The sequence below is a fragment of the Echinops telfairi genome, unplaced genomic scaffold (genome assembly GCF_000313985.2).
Source record: "Echinops telfairi isolate 266 unplaced genomic scaffold, ASM31398v2 ScPeMD7_7473;HRSCAF=8511, whole genome shotgun sequence".
NCBI lineage: Eukaryota > Metazoa > Chordata > Mammalia > Afrosoricida > Tenrecidae > Echinops > Echinops telfairi.
Genome location: NW_022111377.1, coordinates 14,379,087 through 14,402,570, shown reverse-complemented (window position 1 = coordinate 14,402,570; position 23,484 = coordinate 14,379,087). Strand labels below are relative to the sequence as shown.

The following is a 23,484-nucleotide window of genomic DNA, read 5'->3' as shown; positions in this document are numbered from 1 at the left end:
TGCAGAATTGTCCTCTTTCTAATAAGGAAATTTCCACGTGCCAGGAAACTGCTCAGCCCCAAGCAAACCTGGACAGTGCGTCCCCTCTTAGACTGCTTAATACACCACCAAGCTACAACCAAGCCGACTGCTGCAGAGCTGATTCCAACTCCAGTGGAAACGATAGGACACAGAACTGCCCCTTATCTCATAGTTCTATCTCTCCCTAGGTGGCTGGTAGGTACAAACTGGTGACTTACTGGTGAGCAGCCCAGCAGCTGACCCAGAGCACCACCAAGCACCACCAAGCAGGACTCCTCCACACGCCAGCCACACTGTCCCACAAATCTCCATTCAACAAGGACTTCACGGATCCAGACATGTCTTCTCTCCTCCCATTAACTGGGTCTCAATGGAGTGAGCACCTTTCAGCCAGCCCATCCCTGCTACTTGTTCACTCTGCCATAATCCCATCCTCCAACAGGATGGATCATCCCTCCCCTCAGACACATATCTCATGGTATAGGAGCCCTGGTGGCACCGTGGGTTAAACCTGGGGATGCTAACCAAAAGGTCAGTGGTTCCCAGCCAGCAGCCACTCTTTGGGAAGAGAGAGAGGAGGCAGGCTGCTTCTGTAAAGATTTACAACTTGAGAATTCCTAAGAAACAGTTCTCTGCTCTCTCACAGGGTCGATAGGAGTCAAAATCGTCTGTGGGCATCACCCTGACTTGGTTAGTGTGGAGTCCCCTGTACTCAATGTTTAATTCCTTGAGGACAGGACCTATTGCATGCTTCTGGGTGTCCCCAGCTCTGTGCCCCCAACACCAAGTTCAAGTCTGTTTGTGCCATGAGTAAATGCACTGGTGGATAATTCAATGTCCAACGGTGTGCCTTTATCTTTGTGAATGTAAAGGAGACAATTTGTGTACTCTTATAAGACATGGGAGCCCTATAAGACATGTCCTCCTCAGTCTGCTGTCATTGCCCGGGCTGTTTATCTACCTCAATCTGCGTGGTGTTGTCCTGCCCATCATCCGGCAGTAGGTCTGGGAAGCCTCTCGGCTCGGTGTTGTCTTGGCCCAGGCTTGCTCGGTTCGTGTCAACAGCCTTGAGGGAGTCCACGCTCCTTTTCCACCTGTGGCTGCCAGCGTGGGAGTACACTTCCACCTCTTCCTCTCTTTGAGGGAAGGCTTGATATTGCCAATCTGTTGGAAACATTAATAAAAGCAGGTTACCACTGGTTATGAATCATGCACGTGTTATCTACAAAAACAGAAAAATGAATCCTGCTTCTCGGGAGAAGTGGAAACGTGGAAAGGTAAAAGCTGTTTTATTGTAATACCTAAAGCTATCCTGCACATCTCCAAGTGCGATGCAGTTGCATGGTGCATTGTAAAGAGCCAAAAAGGATACTTTTCCCCTCGTGCCTAAAGCAGGTGAGCAGTCCGAGAGCTAAACATAGTGATCCCCCCTCCCCCAAGTCCCCACTCCCCACACTTCACAAGCACCCTTGTTCTGAGAAAACAGTCTAGAATCCAAAACAAAGGCGTGCACCCCAGCAATGTTCAGACCATTGGAACATGAAAAGTCGTGTTAACTGGCATCTTATGTGTGTTGTCCGTCGGTTTTGCTGGAAAGCAGAGACCACGATGCACTTGAGCTTGGGAAGCCGTGTATGGAGTTAGTATAGGGTGAATGTGCTCACCTCCCAGGGAGCTGACAAGTCAGACTTGGTTCATTGCCTGACTCACTTAATACGCTACACCCTCCGGAGTCATCACACAGGCGCCTGCTCGTTTCTGCTGCGTTCGCCTTGGAATCTTGTCAGGGTGGTCAAGAGTGGCAGTGATGGGCACTTAGAGGAATGCAGGGTCAGGCAAGGAGATCAAATCGCAAAGGCATTTAAAGCCATCTGCAGGGCTTGGCCTTGCTGACCCAACTCATCTTGCTACTACGGGAGGGAAAATTAGATTCAATCCTTACTTCTCGTCTTTCATTTCAGTAGGTCAGCGGGGGAAAGGATGCCACACGTAGGGGAAATTCCGCTTCTGACTAACAAGAACAGCCCTCTTCTACTCAACCATTACCGAGAGATGGGAATTGACAGGTTTTATAGCTGACAGGATAGGCATTCAAAAGGAGCTCGGAGAGCAAGGATTTCATGACAGCCGAGATTTCACCTTCAACACGAGAACATTCCAAGAGATGAAAATGCAGCTTTTAAGATCCTGGGATCAATTATTCAGAACACTAATAAACTCCTCCAGTGAGTTTCACAAAGGTAGCCAAGAGTCGGTTCTTGTCTACTAACTGCAGGTTGGTGGTTCAAGGCCATTCAGTGAAACCATGGAAACCCGCTACTATACCACGGCAGCCAAGAAAACCCGGGGTAGTACCATTCCACTTGGAAGCACTAGAGACCACCATGAGTTCGAATCAACTCGACATTTTTGCATTTATGCATTTCGCGGGAGTCCTGGGTGGTGGTGCCTATGGCCAGCACTTGATGCCAAACCCAAAGGTTAACCCAAACACTGGGGTTTCCACCCATGCACAGGTTCTCTGATGAAATGCCTGGGGATCTGCTACCCAAAGGCCCAGACCTTGATAACCCCACAGAAAACCCTTACCATGCACGGGGTCACCATGAGGGGGAATGAATTTGCTGGCAACTGGACAAAGTGGCATTTCCCAGGCTGTTACCCACAAGGCCAGCAGTTGGAAACCCCCAGTGGCTGCGCAGGAGAAAAGTGCGGCTTTCTACTCCTGTGACACGCACGGTCTCAGAAACTCACAGGGGCAGTTCTAGCCAGGCCTACAGGGTCAGCATTGACTCGAGGTGGTGAGTCTGTTTTGAACTTGGCTTACTCCTGTGTACGCCAAACTCCAACCACGTGATAGCTACCATTACTAATCACGTGCCTAGCCATCTGAAACGTCACCCGTTCAATGCAGAGTGGCCTTAAGAATTCTAGACAGAGAGCACAGTCTTTGGTTTTACGGTGAACATCATGGATTGCCGACCACCTGTTACCTTGGTGCTTAAAGCTTAAACCCAAAAGCGACCATTATGTCTGCAATCTAGCTCTTTCCCAGGTCACGTAGACTATCAGAGCTTGTACGGGTCAAAGCATGACTAATAACCACCCTGCAGGGCAGAGGAGGGCCGCCCCGGGGAGTTTCTGAGACTGTAGCTCTTGAGGGGAGTAAACCCCCTGTCTTTCTCCCACAGAGCGGTTGGTGGTTTAGAACTGCTGACCTGGAGCCCAGCTTATAACCATGAACACCGAGGCACCTCTCATAAGGGTCATAAACTCCACTGGAAGAGCTGGGCAGAGGTGGCTTTATAATCAATTTATAAAACTGCTTCCAGGTGACAACCGGAAGCATGGACACAAAAGTCCATCTTCTTGCCACTCCCAACCTCCAAATGCTAAGTGTACCACAAGCACAGATAATCATTCTGAGAGAAAATATTCCCTGTTTTCTTTCTTTAACACTATTGTTGCTCTTGGAGACTGAACAGAGCGTCTTCCTAAGCATTTGCTGACAGACTGAATCTGAGTGGAGGAGTGAATTGCTGACAGTCTCTTTGCACCGAGGTTCAGAGGACCCGGTAGAACTAAGTAATGGAAGAAATACCAGACAAAAGGTCAGGAGAGCTGGGCTGGATTACTTTGTGTTAGGCTTGCTGTCTGTGGGATGTACCAGGGTGGCATTCTCGGTGCCTCATTTGCCCCCAATTTAAAATGGGGAAGAATAGATCTGACCTGCAGAAGCAGGCAGTTTTTTGGTTTTGTTTTTTTGCCCGATGCATGCCAGGCTCTAAGACCTACGATTATCCAAGCAGCACTACATAAAGCAATTTTATGACTTTATTTATATGTCCTGCCTCATTACCAAAAATATATGAGGCGACTTACAACAGAGGTAAGCAATAAAGTTTTATAACAACTAGCTCAGACCTCAGAACCCAACCCTTTGGACAGTTGTAGGGGTGAACTCTGGCCTCTCACGGAGGAGGTTTGCTCTCAGCAATGCTATAACTGGCACAGCAATCTCAGTGCAAGTAACTGTGTTGGTAGGATGTCAATCTCAGTAAGAAATGGTTTTAAAGATGAATAGATTAAATGGCCCCAGAAATTATAAAATAAATGTTTTTTTAACCCCCCCCCCCCAAAAAAAAAAAAAGAAAGAAAAAACCCACACTCAAAGGGAATAACTTTAACCGGGGCAGATCCATGCTCTAGTAGGTGAATCAGTAAAAGAATCCCAGACACCTACAACGTCACAGAATTAGGTTAATATATGTATTTTTTTTCCCCAAACAGAACTTCAAAGTAACTTTCAGTTGCTTTCAGATAGGTGCTACAGTCTCTTCGGTGATTTTAATTTTACCATTTCTTCTTAGATATGTATAACACTAGTCAAAATATTATTTCCCATAATCCTAATTAGTCTCCATGATACCTGGGAGGCTAGCTCTGAAGGCTTCACACCAGCTCTTGTGGGGCTGACAGATGGCGTCAGGAGACAAATCACTAACATCAAAATTATCATCTGCTAGCAATTCTATTTCTCAACCTCCTTGCATCCATTACGCATTTCCCCCTCCCTTTCTTACTGTATGGGAGCAAGAGGGGGTCTTACTCCTGTAAAGACTCACTGTCTCAGAACCCCACAGGGGCAAGTCTCCCCTGCCCTCTAAGGTCTCCGTGGGTAGGGATCAACCCAATGGCAGTGAGGCTCTTTTTGTTTGTTCTTTCTTTTTTTCTTACTCCACGGGACTTTAAAAAGGAGCTTTGCCCTTCCGTTAAAATTTAGGAACTCTGATTAATGGGTTTGACTCTTATTTTTTTGTAGTGAGCATTTACAAGTCATTCTTTGGAAGGCTAATTGGGGAAGAGATTTAGTAAACAATTCTTCACCACTGGTCTGTGAATGTGCCCTCCGCTTTCAGGCTGGAAGCCAAGCTAAATTTGTTCCAGAGATCAGCAATGTCCTCTGGGGTAGGACTTCGTAGCTAGACTAAGACGAGAGGCCTAGTGATCCCCTTTAGATCATTAGCCAATTCAAATGTTACAAATCACAAGAGAACGTTTTCCGACTAGCATTTTACCGACTAGCATATTTCATACCTGTCATCAAGAGTGGTCAACTGCTGACCAAGAAGCCATCTGTGGTAAAGCAGAGAGCTGGCGAAGGAGACCATCAGGGGCCAGCACAGTATCCACACGAAGGACTCACACATGCCAACATTCATGAGTACTGTGTAGGCCCAGGTAAGACACTGCTGTTGTACACACATCTGTAGGATTTGACTGTCCTTTTCTCTCTCTTTACACGTCGATCTCAGTTTGGATCTTACAAAGTTATATGCTTACAAAAAAAGAGTGAAGAAAATTAAAAATGCATAAAAATACCCACTCCAAAGGGCTCATGGGTAAGGTTACCAGACGTTCCGCTTTTGGCGGGACAGTCCCAATTTTTAACAATTTTTCCCACGTCCCGTGGCGTTTTTTTAAAAGTCCCGATTTTTGGAAAGAATGCACGACAAGCTACGGTTTACGGGTTTCGGCTGCCATGGGGCTACTTCGCCAGGATATGAGTTTTATCAATGGTGTCCCGCTTTACCAATGTTAAAATCTGGTCACCTTATCATGGGTCACAAGAACATTAACTTCCATGATCCTGGGACCAGAAGAACTAGAGGGTCCCCAGCTATGACTGCTAACCACTCTGTAAGGGACCACAATAGGAGGTCCTGGATAGAGCTGGGGAAGAGGGGGATGTGGGGAAAATTAAAAACAATAAAGGGTGAGGATTCCTGGTCTGCTAGAGTCTGGTGGAAACCCGGCAAATTGTAGTCCATAGACACCCTCATGCCTAGAACCGAACTTACCCTACTTTCAGCCAAAGGACAAACAGGTCTATAAAGTGAACTGTCAATAACTCCAGGGAAGTACCCTCCTCTCCTTAGAACAGCGGTTCTCAACCTGTGGGTCGTGACCCCTTGGGGGGGGTGTCGAACAACCCTTTCATAGGGGTCACCAGATTCATAACAGTAGCAAAATTAGTTATGAAGTAGCAATAAAATAATTTATGGTTGGGAAGTCACCACAACACATTAAACTATATGAGGAACTGTATTAAAGCGTTACAGCATTAGGAAGGTTGAGAACCACTGCCTTAGAATAATCAATCATTTGAGATCAAAAGGGTAGGATTCACTCAGGAAGTAAGTTCAGGAGGCAGAAAATAATAAAAGAGGACAAATGGAACCAGTAACCACAAGGGGGAAGTGAGAAGAGGGCTGTGATACTGTGGGGGCTTCAACCAATGTCACATACACACATACAAAAAGATGTTTGAGTTGTTGAATTGAAAACCAATTTGCTCTGTAAAATATCACCCACACAGCAATAAAGTATATGTGTGTGTGTGTACATGTGTGTATTTTCATGAAGTTGTGTGTAGTGTTGGTGTAGTTTTAATTTTTTTTGTACCAGGAGTGGTTCTAGAGAAACACGATCATGAATATGGGCTTCTCAAATCGGCTCTCCAGCCTCATTAGGCTAGCAGCACTGAAAATGCCATCCCTAGCCCTAAAGGCATGGGGAAGTCTGCCACGCTTACTAGAGTGGGGGGTGTTCATCCATGGTGTGAAGTCACAAAGCTAATATCCACAGGATCAGCACCAATAGATGAAGTGCTGGTGAGAGAAGAGGCTCTCGATGATCGGTGATCATGTGTTTGCTGTTTCCAGTAGTTTTGTCAGGATGAGAAGCATAGGGAAGCAGGTTGGCTGGTCCTCCTTACAATAGAAAATGTGATCAAGGAAAGGGATAATCTCAGAACATCAGAAACACATCTTAAGAGCCAAATAACAGACCTGAAAACTTCTGCACGTGCTACAAAGGAGAGGCTTCTCTCCTCTAGTAACAGAGCTGACATTGCGAAAACCAAACCCAGAGTCTCCTCATACGAGTAGCTGAATGACAGCGTCAGCTGAATTGGTCTACAACAGTGTCTGATATTACAGTATGTGCACTGATTGGAATGAAATGGGACCCTGAATCACGGGATGGGAACATATGGGCTAATGTTCCAGAAGAGGAGGATATTGAGCCTCTAGAGACGATTGAGCCACGCCAGTCAATAGATCCACCCCTCCCAGCTGAGGGGATTAACCCACTATCAGTAAAACAACTCACACCTGAGCAGATTAACCAAAGTGTTCATGCTGAAGTGCCAGGTGAGGCTGCTTCTGTAGCATTGCCTGGGGAGATACCTTACAAGAACGATACTGCTGAGAGCACCCGGGAAATACCCTCACCACCCATATTTCCTCTAGACCTGTAACTAGAATTAAGGCTCAAATGTTACTAAAGGTGAGGTTCAGATGATGACTCCGGAAAAAGTGCACTACACTCATAAAGATCTGCTTGAGTTCTCTAACACATACAAACAGAAGCCGGTTACTAAGGCAGTGCAGTACTGGTGCAAGGACGTAACATTAGACCAGTCTGAGCTTCTTGATATGGGGCCCCTAAGCATAGATTCTTCTTTCAGCGTCTCAGCCAGAGAGGTGAAGAGAGGATCTAATTGCTTATTTGGTTGGTTCACTGAAGCATGGGCTGCCAGATAGCCTAGATTAGACCAACTTGAGGTATCGGACCTACCTTGGTACACTGTAGAAGAAGACATCCAAAAGCGTAGGGAAGTTAGCATGTTGGAATGGATCTATCAGAATAATCCCATAGACCCAAACAGGGAGTGTCCTGAGGACATGCCTTTCACCACAGCCATAAGAACAAGTTGTGAAGTGGGCGGGCGCCAGCATCTCTGAAGACTCCTGCGAGGGCCGTTTTCTGTACCCAGAATTAACAGTGGGAGCCGCCCCCGGCGTGGACTCCGACATTTGCCTACAATGGGGCTGATTGGGTCTCGTGGGGGTAGAGGGCAGGTGTCAGCACTGAATCAACAGAGACGGGTGGGCGTGGTTATCGTAATGGAAAGCAAGGTTCCCTAGTAATCAAAGCAACCTGTCTCGTGTGGACTTACAACATTGGCTACTGAGCCACCGTATCCTCAGGAATGAAATACATGGGAATCCTACTAAATATTTACATGATCTATACAGGTGGAAGAATGCTAGATCAGGTGAACAGCAGAATACAGAAGCCACGTGGACCTACCATGATGCAACCAGATCTCTGAAGCCGGAGAAGTCATATAGAGACACCTGCCAGCCCTGAGATGCTTACAATGCACTAGATGCAAAGACTTTCTACCCTCTTGTCTGTGATCATCCTGCGTTCAGCGTCATTGCATGTTTCATGAGACTGAAGAGGACTTTATAGATTGGTAATGGACAATGGGCTAATATAGGACTTAAGAGCTTGGAATGGACTGGGTTGGGATGCCTTCTTATGTACCCTTTATAGATAAAACTCTCTCTTATACTCGATTGTTTCTATGGATCTGTTTCTCTAGTCTACCCGGGCTAACACACAGTTACCAGGGTTTTTTATGTTAATTTTCACCTGGTGGCTGACGGGTGGGGCTCCCTGCTGTCACCATGACAGTTAGTACTCCATCAATCTGCTTGCCTCTAGCACTGACTAGTCGCCTTCCGCTAGAACTTCCACCTGAATATGAAAACTGGATCACTTGCTAGCTCTACTTGTGTTTACAGAGAAAAAGCAGGATTTAAAGAAAGACCTGTGGGGTTTTCTAATGAGAATGTACAAGAGCTTTAAAGACAGGCCTTCATGGTTCCTTTTGGCTGCGTTTTTTGAGTGCCATTGTAAAACGAGCTTCGAGGAAAGAGGAACTATTACTACGATATGTTCACGATTCAGTAATATATAGTTCATAAAGACTGAAGTGTGAAATTGGCTTAGTCTTTGATGCGAGTGCAGGATGATTTTCAGAAGCTATGAAACAGGTCGAAGATGGATGCGGTGGAAAAGTGGGGTAAAAAGAACACAGCAGGGTTATCTACATTGCGTACTGTTCCTGTGCACGTGATGGGCTTTGAGTTCATAAGAAATATTTTGTTATTGTTTATACCCTCATCAAAACTCATCATTTGGATCAAGAGAAATAGATACATGTAATATCATGTTTTATTTTCCCAACTGTAGTTGGGGGGGCCGGGAGAAGAGGGTGCAGGGGGATGCAGCAGGAGGGGTATTTGAATGTCTAGGTGAGGAGATTGTTTGCTTTCTCTCCACTATGTGTTAATTAAACCATTAATGGAAATCCATTGATGATAATTTTCTCCAACATACCTTGCTGTGGTCAAGTTCATCAGATAGCTTAGAGCAGTGGTTCTCAACCTTCCTCATGCTGCAACCCTTTCATACAGTTCCTCATGTGGTGGTGACCCCAACCATAAAATGATTTTCACTGCTACTTCATAACTATAATGCTGATACTGTTATGAATCGGGCGACCCCTGTGAAAGGGTTGTTGGACCCTGAAAGGGGTTGCGACCCACAGGTTGACACCAATGGCTTATGGAATCAGTAAATATATCTAAGGGCTACATCTTGAGTGAGAGAAGAAAAACCGTAAAGACAAAGATGTCTATAATAACTACTTTTGAAGAAAGGTCCTCTACTGCCTTTTCAATTGGACCCTTTTTTTAAACTTGATGGTTCATCTGAGAGAAGAACATGAAATGCAGGTGTGTCTTCATGTGCTTCCTTGTCAACCTGGAACGGTTTTGTGTGGGTGTGTGATGTCATATATTTTAAACTAAAACATAATAATAAACTCAGAAGGGATGGAAGCTGTGTTGGGCTGCAAACAAATGTGTGTTTTCTGTTTTAGTATACTATTTTTATTTGAATGCCTTATATTTAAAATACCATATAGTTAAGTGATGTGCCCAAAACAAATTTTGGGTCAGGAATACAAATCATTGCATTAGTCCTGGATACAAATCATCCACAGAACATATACTGAGCCACCCCGAAATAACTATATGAGTGTCATACATGGTTGTTGAGTGGGTAATGAGTTGGGCCCCTAAGTCCAGGTTTGGCCATTTCAACCCACCAGGCACTCCAAGCGAGAAAGAGAATGTTTCCTGCTCACAGAATGACGTACAGCCTGAGACACCCAAAGGGGACGATGCTCTGCTTTGTTCGCTACGGTCTCTATGAGTCAGAATCTTCTCCAGAGCACTGAAGTGGTATGGTTCGGTGTGGTGTGGTGTGGTGTGGTATGGTGTGTGGTATGGTATGGAATAGTACAGTACGGTATGGTATGGTTTGGTATGGTAATATATGGTATGGTATGGCAATGTATGGTATGGTGTGTGGTATGGTTTGGTATGGTAATATATGGTATGGTATGGCAATGTATGGTATGGTGTGTGGTATGATATGGTATGGTATGTAATTAGAATACAGCATGACCATACCTTTTGGCAAGCACTGTGGTTTGCACTTACATGTGAATCAAATCACCACAGTGAACCGTTCACAGAAACAGTCACCCTGATGTCACATTGCACCCCGGTTTACTGGCTAGATTAAGCCGTAGAAGAGATGATACGCTTTGGCTAACGTAAACCACCACATGGTTCTATGTCTCAAATTACTGCAGAACTGAAAAGAAAATTTTATAAAACTAGTTGAACCCTGGGGGGGGTTATGGGCAACAAAAGGTATTATTTTCAAGTACATCCCATTACTTGTTTGGCTTTGATGATGATAATCCTGCATTTCTATAGAAAATAGACCACTGTCAATGAATAAGGAACAATCATTTATTTTTCAGATATGTAAATAGAAAGTCAGATTTGAGGAACAAGTTCATTTCTACATAAGCTCTTTTTACAATTAATATATAAGTGGAGGGGGAGAAAGACAATGAATCACATCATAGAATCTATCTTTTAATAAGGTCCTTGTGATTTTCTTTAAGGAGATCTGGTGGCCTGGTGGTTATGTGCTGGGCTGCTGTCCTAAAGGTTCAGCAGTTCGAAACCACCAGTCGTTCCAAGAGAGAAGATGAGGCTTTCTACTCCGGTAGAGGGTTACAGTTTTGGAAACTCACAAGGGCAGTTGTACCCTGTCCTAGAGGGTCACTATGGGTCAGAATTGACAGTGAGTTTGCTTTGGGGTCTTGTGATTGAATGTTCAGAACATTGTATAGTGAATGTAGAAACCTCATCCAAAGTGTAGAAAATGCACTTGCTGCAAAATGAAAGGGTGTGTGACGGTAATCTTTATAGTTTTTCTGTATCACAACTATCATAGCCTATCACTGTACCAAAATAGCTCACTAACTTTTTGACTGCATGTTAGGTAGTCGACATTTTCTTTCAGATCTTCTCTTTTTCCTATTTTTTATGGAAGTGCATGTTTATGAAAGTCTAGTGACCTCGTAGCATGATAGGAAACTAAAAAGATGAGGTTAAAAATACCATAGGATGTCTATTTGTCATCAGTCACCTCAAACTTCCCTTATTTTCCTTCATATATTAGGAATGGCTGATTTTAAAGTAAGGACACTGCATTAAAAGTCCCGAAGTCCAACAAATGTACAAATGTGCTTGACACAATGGATGTATATATGGGTTGTGATAATAATTGTACGAGCCCCCAATAAAATGATTTAAAAAAAAAAAGTCCCAAAGTCTGAACAATAGGATTCAGCCAGGCCAGGGAGATAGAAAATTCTATAAACAAGAAGCAGTCGTGGCCAAGACCTCCTCTAGGGAAAAAATTTGAGAGTTCTGAGCCAGAACAAGCCAGATGGAATCAATTCTTACAAAGCTGCCCAGTGTCAGGGATGATCTCCAAATGCCTAGGGTCCAAATCACTGAGGGCCTAGGATTAGAGTAAGGCAACCAGATGTCTGACGGGCTCCTTCGCGTTCCATATTGTCATCACACCATATTACTTTGTACTGGCAGGACCCGTAATGGCCCGATGTTTTAGCTCAGGCAGATTTCACAAGGGGGTTCAGATGACACCTAACACATGTACTTCTATGAGATTGTATTCTGTAGATTTTATCTCATTGATATCAGATAAGTCAAGCCATTATCAAAGTAAGCTATTTTTTTAATACAGCCCAAACCCCTTAGAAACATGTATAGAATTGGAAAAGAGTCATTAAGACCTACAGATATCACATCATACAATTATCTTGCTCTCTCTTTTTAAAAAATATATGGTGCTATAGTTATACTGTGTAATCTTGTGCATCTCATCCAACTTCTCTAGGGCTGTGCTTCTTTATGAAGAGATAACTTTAAGAAATGGAAGACATCATATTCTTAGCAAGAAAGCTGGCAGTATTTTTATGAAACTTGATTGAGTGATTCTGAAGTTTAACCTGAGTACATGAAGACACGAACTGCATTCCTAGCTCCTGCCGCAGCTACCAAAGATGAACAATGACCTCCACCTGACCCAATAGCTAATGGGTAAATGGCTAGTTTGACAGGGCCTCCAGGTCACTGCACAACCCTATGGCCTAGTCATCTGTGGTCATCCTCACTGACAAAACTATTGCTGTTAAAATTTGGAGATCATTAGTAGACAAAGGTAAAAGATAAAACCATAGAATATATATTCTGGGGTGCCCTGCTGAGTGTTAAGGTTGAGTGTACATGGTAAACAAAAGAGTCAAGATGCTAACCAAATAGTTGGGGACTCAGTACTTACACAAATAAAGCACACGGATATACACAACAGAAAGCCATTTAGTAAGCTTAATGAGAAAAAAATGGTTCTAATTGAGTTTTTCATACATTTGATATGACAGCAGGGGAAAAAAAACATCTGTAAGACATACCAAGATTAATGCCATTCAAATGTGTGCCCCACACAAGGGTAATTACAGGTAGTGAGCCTTAGAAAACCTATGTAGGGTAGCTATAAGGCAAACTCAACTTAGGGCATTGGGTTTGGGTTTTATCCTAGATATAAAGAATGATATGAAAACGAATCACCCAATGGCATGGATAATTCATAGCAAAAACATATAAATAGTAATAAAACAGTCAAAGGTGTAATGTTACAAGTAAAAAATGTAATAAAACACAATTCTGTTCTCAACAACGTTCAAAAAGAATTATTGCAAAAGTACATATAGTCTGTGATATATCTTTGAAACAAGTATTAGACTCTCAAATATTGGTAGTATAATCCTCATGTTAAACTTTCATGTGAGCAATTTTTCGATCTATAGTAAAATTATTTCACATGTTGATCTTATGGATATATCCTTAGATAGGCAAAGAGATTTAGGAATAAGTGAAAAAAGTTTAGAAGATAATTTGAATTATAATGTGTAACATAATTAAATAATCTATAATCTAGATATATATAAATAGACATATGCATATACTTTTTAAAAAGCAAGACAAACAATTACCAATGCTTTTCTCTGGTTTGGCAGCTAGAAAATATGGTTTAAGCTGATGCCAGGGGCTTAACTAGAGAGCAAATGTTTTTAGAGTGATGGGGGCAGTGAATGTGCAAATGTGCTTTACACGACTGATGTATGTATGGATTGTGATAAGAGTTGTATGAGCCCCTAATAAAATGATTTTTTTTAAAAGACAAATCAACCTAAAAAAAAAAAGAAAGTATGTTTTTTTTTTGGTTTTTCCTTTTGACATATGTGCATATTAGAACTTTTCTATAATGTACTCCTACAATAATAAAAAGAAAAAGAATTAAATGTATACTTTTAAATTTCAAATATTCCAACCTGGTGGCATCTCCCATCATGTGTCCCATCTCATATTTGCCAGAAAGACTTATTCTTAATATGCATGTACAGGAAGTGGCTCAGACTTCTGGTAGCTCCTTTATCACTGTGTTGTTAATTATTAGTTCACACGCCATTCATCCACAGTCAATCAGAAGCTTATCCCAGGGAAACAAATCATACCTTTTTTTTTAAATCTATGTACTCCTGTAATATTACTATAAGTTGTTCATGGAAACAGCCCACGCTGATCATTCTGTCTGTCTGTCTCCCTGGACTTAGTTGGGTGGTAATCTGGCTCTTGATTGCAGCACCTTTTGCTTAAGACAATCTTGCTTCAAGGTTTAAAATGCTTGGCTTTTGATACATTTAGGTCAAATTTTGGTTCGTGTCTTGTAAAATATTAGCAACAGCTCTGCAAATTCTTGAGCACTTTTCTACATCTTTCCAACCACCTTGTCCCCCTTCCATTCATGCGCTCCATCAAATAAAACATTACTGCTAAAATACTTCAAAGTCCTTTAAATTGTTCAGAGAGATGAGTACAGTACAAGAGAGACTTTCCCTAAGTTTTACTACACCTCACATTTGGTGATACATTTCATGAAATATATCTTCTCATGATCTTAGAACTACAAAGTCATGGGCATAACTACTGAGCTTGATAGCTCAAAATTACTACATAAAAAATGTTAGGAAATAGAGGAAATATTTATGCTCCCGTATATCAAAGGAAATTGGGAAGCAAAGAAATCAAGAATAATAGATTAGTGATAGTAGATAACATACAATTTTTTTAATCTATTGACTTAATATTATTTGTACTTAAATATAAATATTTTAATACTTTAGACACAAAGTCACATTTACTAGTTTAAGTAGCTTTGCATTTTTAGTCATGTATAATTTGTTTTTTCCTTATGACTAACAAACATTAATGTTAGTAATGAGATATCTTAATATGGAAATTGTGTATCTCTATGAAATCCTATAATAGTGCACTAAAAATGGTATTTCAAATAGCCTACCTCCCAAGAATGGATTGGGATAATGATAAGAAATAAAAAATTATACATCAATATGAATGAAAATTTTAAAAATTTGGCCATTTATAAACTAGATCAAATTTTTGATCCTATATTTTATTTGACTGAGTTTAATGAGAGATTTTTTTCATTTTATTTTGGGATGTCAGTGAGAAATATTTAAATCTGAATATCAAATGTCATTCATCCAAATAGCAAGTTTTAAAATAAAGTTTACTAAGAATTTCTAAAATGTCATGAATACATGAATTCTGCCCTTACTTTCCTAAATAACATTCTCTAATTAAATTGTGTGATTGCATGTATTTATGCTGATTATGTAATTTGACTAACATCATAAATAAATCATAATCAACAAAATTACATTAAAAGAAAGAAATTAAGGCAGGAAAAACTGTACTAAAATTAGATTTTAGTTTTGAGGATGTACTCCTCAAATACACAAGCTGTCAGTTAACGATGGAGCTAACCAAGTGAAACAGAAACGCAGAACCCCAACAGCCATCTTTTAGGCATTTACAAATTAGAGGAACACTGAAACTTTTACATGAAAATTGACGTCTCTATTTATATTTTATATTATCATTTTGTGGAAACTCACTCACACAAGCAAATTCCAGATAGAATGAAGCAATTCTTCAATCTCAACATTTACTGCAATAAGCATTTAGCAAGACCCTCCCACTCTGGTGCACCATATTTTAGTACATGGCTGACCAACATTTCACAATAATAAATCATTAATAATTGATTCATAATAATTGCTTATCAGTGATTTTTCACTACTGGATATTAACTGCTTGACAAGCTATTACCAGGCATTATATCATATATATTCACTACTGCTCCAGTCAATACTGGTCAAACAGGTAGTTGCTTACTTGTATTTTTCAAATAAGCAATATTGCAGAAACACAGATTTTTATAAAGTTGCTGTAGGTCAAGAAAAGAAGGAAATGATGAGCATTATACAATTATCTTACAACATGCAGGTCCCAACATATCCAGAAAGAAAGGAAAAAAGAAATGTTCATTTTAACAAAACAATTACCTGAAGAGTTGTGTTTTTTTAAATATTATTAAAGTAGTTTTTTTTAAGTGTAAAAATAAAAAAACTAACTACATAAGAAAATATTTTTTAAATGTTCATTATTCTCTCTTGGAGTGCATTTATCACCTCTACTTAATTTGTTCTTACCACTCAATATTAATCTGCATATCCAGACATTTGCATGCACATAAAAGTATATGTGTATGTATACAAGGGGGTATCCCTCGCCCAAACCGGATTTTCTTCAAAGCTATGTATTTAAATTATTTTTACAAAACAATCTTATCACCTTCAAAGTACCCTCAATTACACTTAATTTTTTTCCAAATCATTTTATTGGGGGCTCTTACAGCTCTCATCACAACCCATACATCCATCCATTGTGTCAAGCACATTTGTACATATGTTGCCATCATCATTTTCAAAACATTTTCTTTCTACTTGTGTCCTTGGCATCAGCTCATTTCCACCTCTCACTCACCCTTTCTCAAGAACCCTTGATAATTTATACATTATTATTATTTTCATGTCTTAACTGACCACTGCCTCCCTTCACTCACTTTTCTGTTGTTCATCCGCCTGGGAGGGCGTTATATATCGATCATTGTGATCAGTTCTCCCTTTCTTCCGCCACCTTACCCTTACCCTCCTGGTATGGCTACTCTCATTATTGGTCCTGAGGGATTTATCTACACTTAATAATTTTTCAAATCTGCGATTCCATTTTTGGAAAAATTTTCAAACTCCTCTGGGTGGCTGACAGCACCTCCGATATTTTTTCTTCACCTCTTTTAAGTTGTCAAAACACTGTCCTTTCATGTCCCTCTTCATTTGCTGAAACAAAAAGAAGTTTCACAGAGCGAGGGTCAGGTGAATCAGGTGTGTGGGGCAAGAGAGGCACAGTGCTTTTTCCCAAAAACTGGCACACTGAGATGGCTGCTTGAGTGGGTGCATTGTCGTGGTGATGAAAACTAGTCCCATGTCTGCCACAAATCAGACCTTTTTTTGTCGCACACTGTTACACAATCTTTTCAGAACTTTTAAATAGAAAGCTTGATTAACAGTCCGACCTGATGGAAGAAACTCCAAATGTACTATCCCCCTCACATCACTGAAACAAATGAGCATCATCATGATCTTTGCTTGCACTTGATGAGCTTTTTGGGCGAGGTACCGATGGCGTCTCCCACTGGCTTGAATGAAGTTTGCTTTCAGGATCCTAAGAATAGCACCAAGTGTTGTCATCAGTAATGACCTTGAACAAAAAGGTCTGGGTCGCTTTGGAGCTGTTCTTTGAAAGCACAGCATGTTTCCACTTGACATTCTTATTCCTGCTTAGTCAGAACCCAAGGCACAAATTTCCCAGGGACCCTTCTCATTCTCAAATCTTCCTTTAAAATTCACTGAACTGAGCTTCAAGGTAGTCCCGATGACTTCCACATCCCGTCAATGGTCTGTCATCAATCTTGGAACGCAAGTACACGGGTTTTGTTGACATTTTCATCCATTCGGAAAATTGACAAAAATCCAGAATGTTGTTTGTCATGCATCAACATTTCACCATTTTTGAAATGAGAAAACCACCCTTATTCTTGAGGTTTTCCCATAGCACTGTCCTTGTAAGCTGTGTTCAACATCACAATAATTTCTGAGGCATTTTTCCAGAGCAGGGAACAACATTTCACAGCTGCACGCTGTTCTTTTAAATCGGCCATCACAATAAATGAGAGTCCAGCGAAACTGCCTTTACAAAACAATTCACTGTGACCAGAGAGAAACTTCCCAGGCAATGCCACTGGGTGCACTGACTCAGAGCTGAGCTCTTCAAAGCTCTTGTAGTGAGAAAAGTGCATTCTACAAAAGCTCCACCCAGCAGGGCTTCCCCCACACACCCCGTTTTTTGAGGGGTGCCCCCTTGTATGTGTCCTTATATGTATGTAACTTGTTTATTTCAGTATTACATAATAAACCAAAAATGTGAGCTTTTTTGTGAAAATGACATGCATATTTGCACATGTAAATATACATTAAAGTTTATCTGTGCATGTGAGTGTCATTAAATGTATACACACACTTTAAAATACTCAACTATTTCAAATCACACCCCCCCCAAAAATTAAAATAAACCAAACTCAATGCTATCTTGTCAATGCTGACTCACAGAGACCCCCTGTAGGTTTCTGTGGCTGTAACTATTTACAGGAGTAAAAAACCCAGTCTTTCTCCCACAGAGCTGCTGGTGATTCCCAAAGTCAGATCACGGCCCAATGTGTAATCACTACACCACCAGGACTCCTCAAAGAGCGTGGTATTTACCCACGAAGAAAGTTCACAGGAGTTGGAAAGGAATGGAAACAGGAAACAGAGAAGTAGGATAAAAGATGATGTATTTCCAGGATCACAATCAATGACGTGAATTACTGAGTGGAAAGCTGATCTGATCTGTAAACCTTCACTTAATTCACAAGAAAAAAAATTTTTTTTTAAAAACCAGATGAATGTAAAGTTAAGTTGAAGTTTCAGGTGTGAATGTATCAAGGTCACTGGCAAAGGCTCATCTTAAACTCACATTCTCCTTTCTGTTTTCCTTATCTCCAATAAACGTTTCTATCAAAACAACTGACTAAATATTTTACTAATGTATCAATAAACATATTACTTATTTGTTAGGTAAACATGGATTATGACTATTCTAATCTACATTTTTTTATTATAAAGTCAGCATTATTTTTTGCTACACTCATTTTTTTGTTACTTGTTTTAAATTTCCTACTGAAATACTTTAAACGGGCCATACAACTTTTTTCTTTGATTTAAACGACTCTTTTTCTTTAGTGAAAAAAAATCTATAAACAATTTTCAGAGTCATTAATTATTATAAAAATTGGTTAGAAACAATTTTATTGCAACCAAATAAAACATTTCCTAGTATTTGAGGGAACTTGATTATCAATCGTTTTTGTACTGTTCTGATTTAAGGAAAGATGAAAGGGTTATGTTTATAGATAAAAATCAACAAGCAGCATCTATTTTTCTTTTTTTTAACAGCATCTATCATTACAAAAACATATCCCATGAGAAAGAGGACAATGTTTTGTTCCTTTTTAGAATATGCATGGTGAAATATTTTCTTGATTCTTGATATAAATCTTTTCAGAGGCAGTATGCCCTATCATGCTCATATGGGGCACCCGGTAGGGTTCAACAGCCAGCCTTTCCAAGCTCGATGCCTAACCCACTGTGGCTAACCATTGAAGTACGCTGGCCCGGCCGGCAGAGTGGGTAAAACATTGACCTGCCAACCACAAGTCAGTTGGAAACCACCAGCCCTGACTAGAGAGAAAGATGTGGTATTCCGCTCACGTAAATAGTTACACCCTCAGACACTCACAGGGGCAATTCTACCGCTGGCCAGAACCAACTAGATGGCAGTGAATCTGACCCCTAAATTCTACTGTGAAGTAGTGATACAGTTCTGATGTTTCAAATAGAAATTAACCTAAATATGACCCCAGTTAATTCTCACAAGCATTAGAGAGTAGTGTGAAGGCTACTTGATTTTGAGAAGGTTTAGGTACAATTTTAATAACTTATGAAGAATTACATAAGTATAGATACATCCCTGTTTATGCTATTAGGTGCCTACTGACAGTGACCCTACAGATATCAGAACTAAAACTATACAGTCATGCACCATCCTCACAATTGTTCCCATGAATGACCCTATGATCGCAGCCACTGTGTCAACCCATCCAGCTGAAGTGGTTCCTTTTTCTCACTGATTCTATATTTTAACACACACAGTGTTCTTTTCCAGGGATTGATCCCTTCTGAGAACACCTCTAAATAAATTAGAGGAAGTCTCACGATCCTTGCTTCATTCTTCTGGAAGTCCAGGGTATATTTACAAATATCTCATCAGGAGTGGAGGAGACTAACCCACCTGCACTATGTGAATGAGTCCATTTAGTTTGCTCAAAATGAAGAGGATTTGAAGCACTTACTGATGATGATCAAAGACTAAATCCGTCCATATATCTTACACCTTAGAGAACAGAAATTCCTTACAACTGGATCACTAAGCAATACCATGATAAATGCAAAAAAATATAGAAGTTGTTAAGGATTTAATAAAATGTGGATCCATGTTACTTGGATGGGTAGAAAGTACAAAGGAAAACATAAATGAAGGAATACATTAACATTTGATTCATTTAAGTTAAGGATATGCAAGAGTTATTTGTATATTCAGGATGTCTTTTCTAAAATGAAATGTATTTCCTGATAAAAAATAGCTCCGCAAATAGGCACGGTGCTAAAACCTGCAGGTGCTTCCCCATTATAATACTTCATGCACGGTCTTATTTGTTCTTCAGACGACAATGATATCTTATGCATACTTACAGTTAACTTCATAGACTAGTTAGTTTCTCATATGCATAGGAAAGTAGTGAGTATCTAAAGAATAAATGAACTATGCTAATTGAAAAATAGTATGAAGTTGTGGGTTAAGCCGTGAGCGGGCTCACATTCTTGTAAAATATTGGCATGTGTTTGCCTTTCTGCACAACAGGTGTTTTTCAGCTCAGCATTTCCCTAGCTATCTTTTACACTTTCTAAACATGGAGTCTCTGAAACTCTAGCAAATGGAGAGGAAACTCCTAGATAACGGCAACAATAAAGCCAAAAGCCTAAACTTACTGCCACCAAGTAGATTCTGACTCAGAGACCTTATAGGGCAAGGGAGAGCTACCCCGTGGGCTACCGAGACTGTAGCACTTTACGAGAATGGAAGGTCTCGTCTTTCTTCTCCAGAGGGGCGGACTTCAACAGCTGACTGTGCAGTGAGCACCCCACAGCATAGCCACTACACCACCAAGACACCTCATACGACAGTTTATTTAGTTGTTTAATCTGGTGCCAAAAGAACTGATTTTATCCCTCACTCATGAGGACTACAAGGGTAAAAATGCAATTGTTTGAAAATAGAGTAAATTTTAAGCAGGACTGAGTAGGAGAAAACAAGCAATAGGCGATAAATGGAAGTTACGGTTTGAAATCTTCCTAATTCCTGATAATAATAATAGTAACAACGAGAATCAACCTAGAGTAAGGAAGGGTGGCAGGAACACACTAATATTTAAATTCAAACCCACGTAAGTGGGGATTTAATGTAGGGGTTTGGGAGGTTAAAATCCAAACCCCTGTCACGGAGTCGATTCTGCTCACAGCAAAACCTACAGGACAGGGGAGACCCGCCTCCATGGCTTCCAAGACTGGAGCGCTTTTCAGGTTGAAATTCCGATCTTTCACCCGTGAAGCAACTGGTGGCTCCAAACCGCTGAACTTGAGATTAGCAGAGCCCAACCCATAACCACTACACCCACAGGGCAGTGGAGGACTGAGCTCCGCGAAGTCTTTCCACTTACTAGGAAAAGAGAAATCATGGAGGCCACATCTTAGGGACTTAAGAAGTTGCTTAAAGAAATAATTTAGACAGCAGGGAGAGAACTCTTTTAGAGGTAAGTAGCCAATTGGATCGTTCTATAAACATGTGATCTGTGGGATTTGCTCCAGGTCTAAGTTCTTTTTTCCAAGCTCCATAGACAAAATTCATTCACTCTACTTGTCTGTTACTCCATCTGAGACCTGCGGGATAGCTTCACTCCCTTAATCGTTCAAGTAACATAGATTTAAGAACGGCAGAACTTTCCAAAGGAGCCATCAGTGGAATAAGTGTGTGTTTCTTGGTGGCACAGGTGTTTAAGTTTGCTAATCCAACGGTTGAAGGTTTGAGTCCACCCAGAGGAGACTTGGAATAAAGATAACTTGCCTATCTACTTAAGAAAACTCAGCTACTGAAACTCCATTGATGGAGTACCGTGACACTCCAAAATACGTGGGGTTGTCATGCGTACTGATAACCAGAGGGCAACCCTTTTTGTTGCTTTTGTTTTGTTATCATTTTTCTCTCATCACCAACACCCTGCATTTGCCAAATTGGTGATAAAAGAGGTCAGAGCAACTGGAAGATTCACGTATGCACACCCATCACTGTTTGATAGGAACCCCGTTCCACTCAGTGGCACCATGCCTGCATGTGTTCTAGAATAAAATAACACACATTAGCATGCTTTTAGGCTACACAGATCATTTCCCATCACATTTCCCTGGTGGAAGACAGAAACACACTTCCCAGCAATGTGCTTAAGGAGAATGACGTGTGAATAAAGAGAGGAAAACATATCAGCCTGTTCTGTTCTCCCTTTCACTTTACATAATGTCTCACATCTCACAACACACGGCTCTGGGCAAAGTACTTCCACCTGCCTTTGTTATGAAGTACTTGACTGGCGAACAGAAAGGCAGCCGGGGCTCATTTTTCAAAGTCATCAATCTCCCTCACTGCTATTTAGAAGGCTGAGAAATGGCTTTGTTCCTTTCTTCCTTATCAATCAAATACTTCATGAAGTTTAATTAAAATTAAGTCAAAAAATATTCAGTGTCTATATAAACCTTAAATGTGTTAACCTGTTATTGGATTCTCAAAAAATACCTGTTTGGAAAACTGATTTAATTTTCTATTTATATGTAAATTTCAGTTTCCAAAGCGAGGATCCAGGTCTGCTCTGAGAATGCTAATCCTCACTCTACCCTATGTAAAGGCATTGTGGGTGCATTTAGAAAGACCTTTAGGAGTCCATTATATGTTAACCAATATCACACTTGGAAACATTTCAAAGCAGTCTGCAAGAGGTCTGCCTCCTTGACACTGGTTCGGGGCTGACACAGGGCGGGGGATTGTTTTCTCAGTTCCCTGAAAATTCATTCACTTGTTTATTTATTCATAAGTTAAATCACGTAAAAAAATTAACAAATGAAATTGTGGGCAAGAATAAGTATTCTACTCAGTGAAGGACAGGTGGCTGACAGAGGGATTGAGACAGATGAAGTCAGGGAAGATGAGTAGTGCCCGCCCCTAAGAGCGGTTTTCTAAACGCCCTTGGAAAAATTCCACTAACTTCTAATGCCATCATTCCATGAACTTTCTGGAAGCCCTTTCTACTATATTTCAGAGCATAAGTTGGATTTTATTCCAAGAGAATAAAAGTGATGTTTTAACCAAGAAAGGATATGATTTAACACTAATATGCCCTCCGCAATGGATTATAAGACCATAAGATATGTTTTCATACTTTGGATCAACTGATAATTATTTTTCTAAAACAGCAAAAAGGTTTGCTGTGAACATGGCTACCTATTGTACAGAAAAGATGTCCACCAGTCATAAAAACTAAACTATACACTTAAAAATGCACTGAGCAATTCCTGGAGTCATCCATTAGCTTAAAGAGTGAATTATTAATAAAATTAAGTAATAAGGCGGCAAATGTCTAACCTTTTAAATGTCTAGGACTATTAATGATCCATCTTGTGAATTCAATAAAATACACGAAACGATTTGACCAGGCATTTTCCACATGGGACATTCTCAGCAAACTGTGTTCAGGAAAAGAGATAAACCATTCATCTCAGCGACAGCACCTGTCTCAAATCTCCACTGAGGAGTGCATATTTCCACCCCCCCCTGCACCAGAGCCAGGAGGGCCTGCTCTGCCCTGCCCTCACACTGACAGTGTGTGTGTGATGAAGCCAAAAGGTCT

At 40.8% G+C, this 23,484-nt stretch overlaps 1 protein-coding gene across 1 annotated transcript in view; it reads right to left on the bottom strand.

Moving 5' to 3' along the window:
• PLXDC2 (plexin domain containing 2) overlaps window positions 1-23,484 on the bottom strand; it is a 446,078-nt gene that overhangs the window by 256,293 nt on the left and 166,301 nt on the right. The window contains exon 2 of the mRNA XM_013008120.2: window positions 983-1,185. Coding sequence (XP_012863574.2) covers window positions 983-1,185 — 203 coding nt within the window. The remainder of the gene's footprint in view (window positions 1-982; window positions 1,186-23,484) is intronic.